Genomic DNA, 9,401 nt, shown 5'->3' on the forward strand with positions numbered 1-9,401 from the left:
ACCAGCAACTCTCGTCGTCCACCACAGGGGCTGTCTGTTCCAGTACACCGGGGTATCCCCCTACTCGTCTCGAAGGATGTACTGGGTTCTTTATAGTGCACACGAGCCATTGTATACACTGATTTAAGATATATATGTATATATATTCTGTTTTAAATATGTTATGTTACTATAATATTATATATTATATTATATATTATATATATGTGTATATACATATATCTACACATATATGTATATAAATATGTATATAAATATGTATATAAATATATATATGTATATACGTATGTGTATATATATATGTATATATATACGTATGTATATACGTATGTATATACATATATATATCATACATGCATTATATAAATTATGATTGATAACATTTTTAAAATGTTTATTATGCAGTTGAAGTTACATCAGCGTACTTCAAGGTATCAACGCAAGAAAAATTCTCCTGTACCGGACATACAAAAACTAGTGTCGTAAGATGCAGTCGTGCGTGCGTGCTATCAGCCTCGTGTATCGCATTTTACGATTGTGAAGAATGCGTATTGATAACCACCTTAGAGAACGTGACCAACGTGCAGTTTATTAAGTATAGTAGACTACAGTAGTTAAAATGCCATTGTAGTTAGTGGCGGATCCAGAAATTTGAAATAAATGGTTCCATGTCCAGGGAACCACCTCAGCCCCACCATGGTTGGAGCTAGCTGATAGGCAAGATAATTTACGATTATGGTACCGCTAGATGGCCGGAAATGGCACTCTGAGATTTAAAATTTGAACATATTTATTTTCTTCTCTAGTTCTTTCAATTTTTCAAAATTGTGAATCCACCACTGGTAGTTAGCAGGTCAAGTAATAGTTTCGTTGAGGGAGAAATGATTTAATGTGAGAGTCACAAGTAGAGGCCACCATCATGCCCTTGTGGCCCAGGTCCTGTAAGAAGGGTCAGGGGCTGGGAAGTAAATGGTAAATGCATCATATCATCAATTTTTATTTAATAACTTCATAAAGCCAGTCACCAGTACCCGACGCCTGAAAATAACCTCTGATGCCTTTTGGGCGACCCATTTTTTTTCTTTCTTTTTTTTTTTTACTCTCCAAAAGATGGGGGGGGGGCCCTCTAAATCCACCCCTGGCTTCGCTTTGTTTGTCAGCATCTCCCAACTTAATAGTAACCTAAAGCTTTGCTATAAGTTTTACTTTCTAGACATTACAACCAAACCAAACTATAGTACCGAGAAAATATTCTAGAGCCACTACTCTACAATTGTTGATTTCATGCGAAAAAATTATTTACATAGCAGTTATAAAAATGTATACACATTATGTATTCATATTATTGACAAACATAGTGGTCAAATAATAGACCAATTAATATGGAATGTTATGCGTTATGTAGGGTTGTAACAATTTCAAAGAGTATAGAATTGCAAGAGGCCCGACTATCAGCGATGGCGCCAGAAATTTGCCGACAAGGGCCCGAGTCCGACGGAGGGGTCCGAAACAAGAGGTCGACTAATGCTACGTTCACATCAAGCCGAATCCGGTCCGGAGCCCGGACAGAATTGGTTCGAACTAACCAAGCTTGTTGCTGATTAGTCCCAAAAAAAAAAAAGTACGATTTCAAGATACAAATGGCTCTCAGATCCATCGGTCCGGATCCGAAGTCCGGATTAGAAACGTACGAATTTGATGTGAACGGTACTATTCTTTACCACTGAACTCATTTTTCACGATTTTTTCTCCGGACACCGAACCGGAATCCGGGCTTGATGTGAACGTAGATTTACGCCTCGTTCGACGGGCCCAGAATGAAAAATCTCTGGTAGGGTTCACGAGAATTTTTTTTATGACTTTAAGGTCCAAATTGCTCTTTTAGATCACAATATTAGGGATTAGTAACAAACGTTATTTTGATAGGCAAATTATTAGTTTTTTATTTTTGATCCGACGACCTAGTAGTAGCGTCGGACGACAGGTGCGTCTAGGCCTGTCCGACAGGAGGGCAAGTGCACCCCTCTTCTTGCTGACGCCACCACTGACGACTATCCTTTTTTTTTTTTGGATGCATGCAATTAAACGAAATGCGAAGCTACTACAAGATCCTAAATTGGTTACACAAAAGCTTAGATTAATTTCTTTGGCACATATTGTAATTTATTTAGTTCATTTGGAAACAATAACTATTAAATATATAAATGAACGGTTCAAATATATATATATATATATAAGTTTGAAAGGCAAATGGGGAAAACCCATAAAACAGCAAATGGCCATATAATGCAAAACAATTTAAAATTAAAATTAACACGGAACAGTAGAGAAAATCCGATCAGAATGACAAAATAAACTAAGCATCCACTCTGGAAGGAATCCCAATATCTGCAGACGGATCCGTTTCGGCCTTCCAGGCCTCATCAGTGCAGCTAGGGTACAGACCCAAACGAAACGTTCGACCAGCTTAGGTAGGGCCCAAACTAGTCCCATACACATCTAGATGTGTATAAGAGACAGCGCTGTCAAGGCGAGCGTCATAACCATTAGACCACGGAGGCTTCATGGTTGAACAGATTCAAATACCACCAGATACACTCCATTACACAATAGGTACGGCTAGAAACAATATAGGTACATATAATATAAATCAAGATAGCCGTTAACACTGTTAAATTATATATAATAAATCATAGGTACATATAAATCAAGATAGCCGTTAACACTGTTAATATATATATATATATATATATATATATATATAGTGAGTGTGTATGTGTCTGTGTCATCATACAATTTATAACATATAACATAGCCTAAAGAAAGTGATCAAAGTAGTTGCTGAAACCGTTGGTAAGGTAAGCAACTAATCGGTTCAACAAAACAGATAATTTCTTACTATTATAGAACCAGATGAAATTAGAGATTACAACATCACATTCCTATGTATTTGAGCACTGTATTTTATTTCATTGTTAACATTAACGAAATTGTATACCTTTTGCCCATTTATAGGAATTGATATCAATTGTAAAAGTATGGCAAGATCTGAATACATATGGGGTGCCATTCACTTCATGTATTTATTGAGGGCGCTCTTCTCTATTTATAATAAAGTTTTCTTTTCTATACATATTAATTGTAACTGTGTAATTATCTGATTTAAGGCAAATGTTAGATAATATCAACTATTTACTTGCTCAGTTGTTGTATCTAATGTTTTACTATTTGATGTATCATCAGATTCTAGTTTTTCCTGAGTTATTTCTTCAGCTTTTTTGACATGTTGTGGGCTTTTAAGAGTTTTAGTGTCAAATAGCTGAACTGAATGAGTTCCATCCTCAATCAAAGATTCTTTGGCTTCTACTCTTGGATCTTCAGCCAGTTTTGGTCGAATTGTTTTAGCCTCATGGATCAGTCTCTTTATTCCAACCATCCATTGGCTGACTTCAGTCACATGATCAACCATTAATGCTAAATGGATCTTGAAGGCTTCATCATACTGGTAATCAACAAGAGCTGAAAATAATTAAATAATTAATAATAATAATAATAATAATAACAATAATAATAATTAATAATAATAATAATATAATAATAATAATAATTAATAATAATAATAATAAATAATAATAATAATAATTAATTAATAATTCAATAATTAATAATTTATATTAAATTTATACGATTGGATTTGGTTGCAGGGTCAGGGACACAATTTCTGAATGTAAATATCATACTTTGGTGTTTTTACTGCACTCAAAACTTGAATGCAAATTCAATTGTCATTTTTATTTATATAAGCCAATTAGTGGAACTAACTTGCATCTGTGAAGAGGTGCATCCACATCACCTGCACCAAGGCAATTCAACATACGTTTTATGGTGTTAGTTACTATTGTATTAATTTTGGGTACTTCGCAATGTCTGTTACATCTGATTTCTTTTGACCATGAGCTTGTTAATTGGTTCTATAAACTACAATTTGATTCGTGAAAATTGACCGATAAAATGGAAAGTTATAGAAATTGAAAATTTACAATTTTTATAAAATTTCATGTTCTTATTTAACATTAAACTGTCATTTTGACAATATTGGACTAAGGTGCACAAAATGAGCATTTGAGTAGATAGAGAAAATTTATTTATTTTTTCTGCTAAGGGAGTCTCATGAAATGTTGAAATAACAAATATAATAATGTTAGTGCAAAATATCATTAAGCCTTTCTAATCACCGCATGACGTGCAATTATCATGGCAACTAACACACGCGTGGGTAATTTGTTAAATATGGTCTGGTTGCTATGGTTTTTGTGACGATCAGCATGTAGGGGCGTGTGTTGCCTAGAATGTCGATGCCAGAGTTATAACCTTTGATGTTCCGAGATGTGCGTTCTTTTGTTGAATTGCCTTGCCTACACCCCTCCCCCACTACAGCCTATGTTGTGGACATGTTTAGAACATATTTTTGAAGAATAAAATGGCCAGCGGGCCTCTCAATAATATTTTGATTTTTAGGGGGATAATAATAATTACTGTGCTGATTTCAAATCAGTGGTGCATTCAATGGTGCCCCAGCCAGTCCGCGCTCCCCCTCCCCACTTCACTATTCTTTAAAATTTAATATAAAAGAAATAGAAAATGGAAAGAAAATTATATTAAAATTTGTCTGACAGTGCCATTTTCAGTCACCTATGTGCTATAATCTTAAATTTCTTACCTCAGCCCCGACCATAGTGGGGTTGAAAATTCCACCCTGACCCCTCTATTTCTAATTCCCTAACCCGCCACGGCAATTGTGGAATTTTGTGCCACCAATTTTCTTTATTAGATTAAAACAACTGCGAATCCGATTAGCATTAGCATAAATTACTAGCCTATGTCTTTCGGAGTTTGGGGTAAAGGAGGCACTTCTTATGATTAATTTTTAGTAGAATTCCACTATCACATCAAAGAGCCTGGCAATTAATCCTTATACACCTAGCTACGCCACAGTGGGATCCTGGAAGCACAACAACAGAGGTTCGTGCGTGGAATACGTACCGTTAGAAAGTTTTGACATTCTAATTTTGACTGGATTTGATAGATTTCCATTCGACCACCTGTCACTCAAAATGACAAGTCTCTTGGATATGTCATCAAATATCCGTTTCTAACAAAATAAAACAAATAGAATATATCATGCATATTTAAATAGACAAAATTCAACTGAACTATTTAACATACTCATTATTACTACTTATTATTAAGTAGATATGGAGATTGGTATAGTGATAGAATCTGCAAAAACTAGATATCTGGGGGTGTATCTCCACTCAAAAAACTCACTCCCCTCCCCACCCCCAAAAAGTCATGGTCAAGTAGTTAAAAATCATCTTAAATCACCTTATTTTGCATCGAGCCCCCCATCCCCATCAGGCAGTGCTGGCGCCAGCGGAAGCAGGAGGGAACTTCCCCTACCGTTGGACAGGTCTGGACCCCACTGCATCCGATGCCACAACTAGGTCGTCCGATGAAAGTGAAAAAAAATAATTTGCCTATCCAAATAAATTTATTTTGATTGCTAATCCCTAAGGCTGTGGTCTAAAAGCACAATTTGGAGCATTAATAAACCACAAAAACTCCAAATGGTTTTAGAAAGATTTATACCACAAGCTAATCAAATCTGACCCTACCACACTATTCATACACCTATTGGTAGATTCACATGGACTATAAAGAACAGTCCAGCATTGTACAGTAGCATCCCTCCCCACCCCCAAAAAGTCATGGTCAAGTAGTTAAAAATCATCTTAAATCACCTTATTTTGCATCGAGCCCCCCATCCCCATCAGGCAGTGCTGGCGCCAGCGGAAGCAGGAGGGAACTTCCCCTACCGTTGGACAGGTCTGGACCCCACTGCATCCGATGCCACAACTAGGTCGTCCGATGAAAGTGAAAAAAAATAATTTGCCTATCCAAATAAATTTATTTTGATTGCTAATCCCTAAGGCTGTGGTCTAAAAGCACAATTTGGAGCATTAATAAGCCACAAAAACTCCAAATGGTTTTTAGAAAGATTTATACCACAAGCTAATCAAATCTGACCCTACCACACCATTCACACACCTACTGGTAGATTTACGTGGACTATAAAGAACAGTCCAGCATTGTACAGTAGCATTTTTAGAAGTCAAGAAGGGGAAGGTTGGAGCTAATGGGGTGCCAAGGTGAAGTGGGAAGACCCAAAGATTATTTTTGGGGGCGTAAGCTCGTAAAATAAGGTGATGAGGTGATTTTTATCTACTTGAGCATGATATTTTGGCTTCAAACATTTTTAATGGGGGGGGGGGGTAGGAGAACGAGTATTTTTTGAGGAACTGGTGGGCTCACATGTTTTTCCATGCCCTCCCCTAGATACACCACTGTCATTGAAAGGTTCAATACAAAATATAACAACAGATTATATACCTGTAACTTATTTTCACATTCATTGAGAACACTTTTTATTCTTTCAACCACGTCTAAGCTGGTGTCATCATCCTTGCCAGCTATGGAGTCTGAGGACAGACCAGTTGTTGTGGAAGTTGAAGAATGACCAGCTGGTGGACCTCCCATTGGAGGTGTTGTCATTGGTGGGGCACTAACATCTGTAGAGGTATATTTGGCACTGGCCATCCTCGCATTTAATGGGGATGAGTTGTTTGAACCTAAACATAAAAGTGAGATATATTAAACTTTACATATACATTTAAAAATGTGTTTACTTGTTAATAGTTTCTTCTCTTCATCAATATTTTATAAAAAATAAATTTACTAACTAAATTAAAATGAAAATAAATGTCCAAAATATAAAAGTAATATTAATAAGAATACCAAAAACATAATACTAAATTTATTTGTCCTCATAGAAATTACATTGGTCATTCAAAGCTCTAACATCAATACATACAATAAAATAAAGTTAAGACATGCTGTACATACACGGGCTTAACCAGGCGGCAAATACTGATACAGTACTTTACATTTAGTTTTGGACTCCCTAATTTTTATTACTGGCTAAATTGTGCTGTATGTAATCATATTTAACTTTTCTTCAGAATTTTCAATAACTATTGACTTGTTACTTTATTTATAAAATTTATTTTTTGTGATATATTTGTTAATTTTATTTTGTAATCAATGGGCGCAAGCTTTACTTTATTCAAATGTTCTGATGGGCCTACATTCTTATCAATTTTTTTTTCTTATGTATTTCTCTGTCTATGTATTTTTTATTGGTGTGGAAATAAACTTTATATTGAATTGAACTGCTGCACACATAATACAAAACTACTCCAACCTATAACATTTAAAGTTAACGATAATATACAGTACTTAAAAAATAAACATAAAACAACAATTACAAGATGACACATTTGCACTGGATATTTGCATATACTGATGGGCTTTTCAAATTTACAGTATTTTATTTTTATTTTTAAATAGAATAAATGTTTATTTTAGGTAATCAAAATGCCTTTGTTATTAAACCAGTGTCAAAGGTCAACTAAATATAATACAAAAATATGGATGGGGACCATGCCATGTTAGGCCTATATTTCTCACCTGATCGGGGTGGTTGCTGTGGGGGTGCTACCCTCTTGTTTAACACATTCGACCTGGGAGACGGCTCGGCTTTTGCACTGAAGTTGAACATCGGTGGATCATTCCACCCTCTATCTGGATTTCCTATTCGGAAATTAATTTTAAAAAAAACCACTGTTTTCATATAATTCAATATAATTACTTATTAGTTATAGCAATACTCCTACCGTACTTTAATGTTTTTTAATTGCGCAGATAATACCTCTAAACCAGCTCAAATTTTCGCAGAAAATCACTAGAAAAATAGGTGTGCAGATTTGAATAAATTGAATAAAAACATTGTTTATATATTAAGGACAAAGCCTAATTTTTGGCAAACTCTGTGCGAAAAATTGGCCCTTATTTTTCTAAATGTGCTGACGGATTTCTAGGGCCAATTCTTTGTGCAGAAGATACACCACTTACTAAACAGTCTAGTACTTCTATATAAATGAATTAAATCAAAGATAAGGGTATTATTACTAATAACTAACAAACCAATATAATCGGTTAAAGCCACATTCCTGCCAAAATTTCAATTGTTAAGAAAAATCTTATTTTTATATGTTATAAAAATTTATAAATATAATGCAAAATTGTTAGTTTAACTGAATTTAGACATTTCTAAACACGAAAAAAATGTAAAATAAGACTAAAATTTGATTTTTTTTTTTTCCTTGTGTTCTACACAAAAAATAAATGCGGATGAATTTTTCATGTTTGATTCTGCAATAGGTCTGCGAAGAAATATAGTAAGTGCCGGAAACATTAGCCTATCCAACACTGCTAGGTTAGACCTAGCCTTATGTCAATTTAGGTTATCAGACATAAAAATGCTCAACATGATATTTTCTGTTTTTATTTTCTAGTATTGTCGACACTTGTGAAATATAATATTTCATTGGAATTATTTCAAATTAAAAAAAATGATCTGACTGAGATTTTGACAATTAAACAAACATATCTCAGGCCTACTCGATCGACCACAGTGTGCGAGATGTGAAGTACAAAAACTAATCTCAGGGTGCACTTTATTGACTGTATAAAGTATACACAAAAGTAAGAGCATTCCTGCGGATGTGATGATCTACAACCTCTGAATTTGCCTAGTAGTAGTAACAAAGATGTCATCAAGAAAACGGTAATCTCCTATGAGAAATATTTTTTATTTCTCATTTTTTTTAATCCTTTTGCGTAAAAAAAGGGGAAAAAATGTTTTGATTTAAACAATTGATTTTTCTAAGACACAAATTGAGATAAAGAATTTTGAGCATTTAATAACTGGTGGGGGAGGGGGGGGGGAAAGAAAAAAAAGTGGTTACCCCCCCCCCCCAAAAACATTTTTACCTACGGATCATGGCTTTAAATCAGGGAGGACCAGACTTGTCTAGCTAGTTGTGGGTACGCCTACATTATATTTATACTTTTGTGTTCTCAAACTATTAAAAAGGTTACGCATGCAGCCTGCATATGGATACAGAATTCTTAGGCCGACCCAACCAGGATCGTCCACAAAACAGGAGCAATTCAGTCTAGAGACTTACAATAGTAGGTAGTGTGCCTAAGTACCGCTGGGTATACCTACAAATTAAATGTTGTTTACGTCACATCACATCAAAACAAAACTGACCTGGTTTTGTGGATCCATCCATTTTTTTTGTTTCTAAAGCTTTATTATGGTAATTTGAACAAACAGCACCAGATCTTCGACAAATAACAATTATTTAAGGAACTACCTCACTGTTGATGTGTCACAACTCTGGCTTAATACGTACTGTTTACTACTTAGTGTAATC

At 34.9% G+C, this 9,401-nt stretch overlaps 2 protein-coding genes across 2 annotated transcripts in view; one reads left to right on the forward strand and one right to left on the reverse strand.

Moving 5' to 3' along the window:
- Positions 1 to 614, forward strand: part of LOC117107171 — a 2,061-nt gene extending 1,447 nt beyond the window's left edge. The window contains exon 3 of the mRNA XM_033248763.1: positions 406 to 614. Within this exon, the coding sequence (XP_033104654.1) occupies positions 406 to 614 (209 nt within the window). The remainder of the gene's footprint in view (positions 1 to 405) is intronic.
- A 2,325-nt stretch (positions 615 to 2,939) lies between these two features.
- Positions 2,940 to 9,393, reverse strand: LOC117107187 (steroid receptor RNA activator 1-like). Its single transcript, XM_033248791.1, has 5 exons — positions 9,236 to 9,393; positions 7,588 to 7,710; positions 6,451 to 6,689; positions 5,044 to 5,152; positions 2,940 to 3,519 (listed from the first exon to the last, which is right to left on the reverse strand). The coding sequence occupies exons 1-5, from the start codon at positions 9,255 to 9,257 to the stop codon at positions 3,185 to 3,187; spliced, it is 828 nt and encodes a 275-aa protein (XP_033104682.1). The 5' UTR covers positions 9,258 to 9,393; the 3' UTR covers positions 2,940 to 3,184.
- Positions 9,394 to 9,401: the final 8 nt, after the last annotated feature.

The sequence above is a fragment of the Anneissia japonica genome, unplaced genomic scaffold (assembly GCF_011630105.1).
Source record: "Anneissia japonica isolate Jap-2015-1 unplaced genomic scaffold, ASM1163010v1 scaffold287864_len1152817_cov193, whole genome shotgun sequence".
NCBI classification, from domain to species: domain Eukaryota; kingdom Metazoa; phylum Echinodermata; class Crinoidea; order Comatulida; family Comatulidae; genus Anneissia; species Anneissia japonica.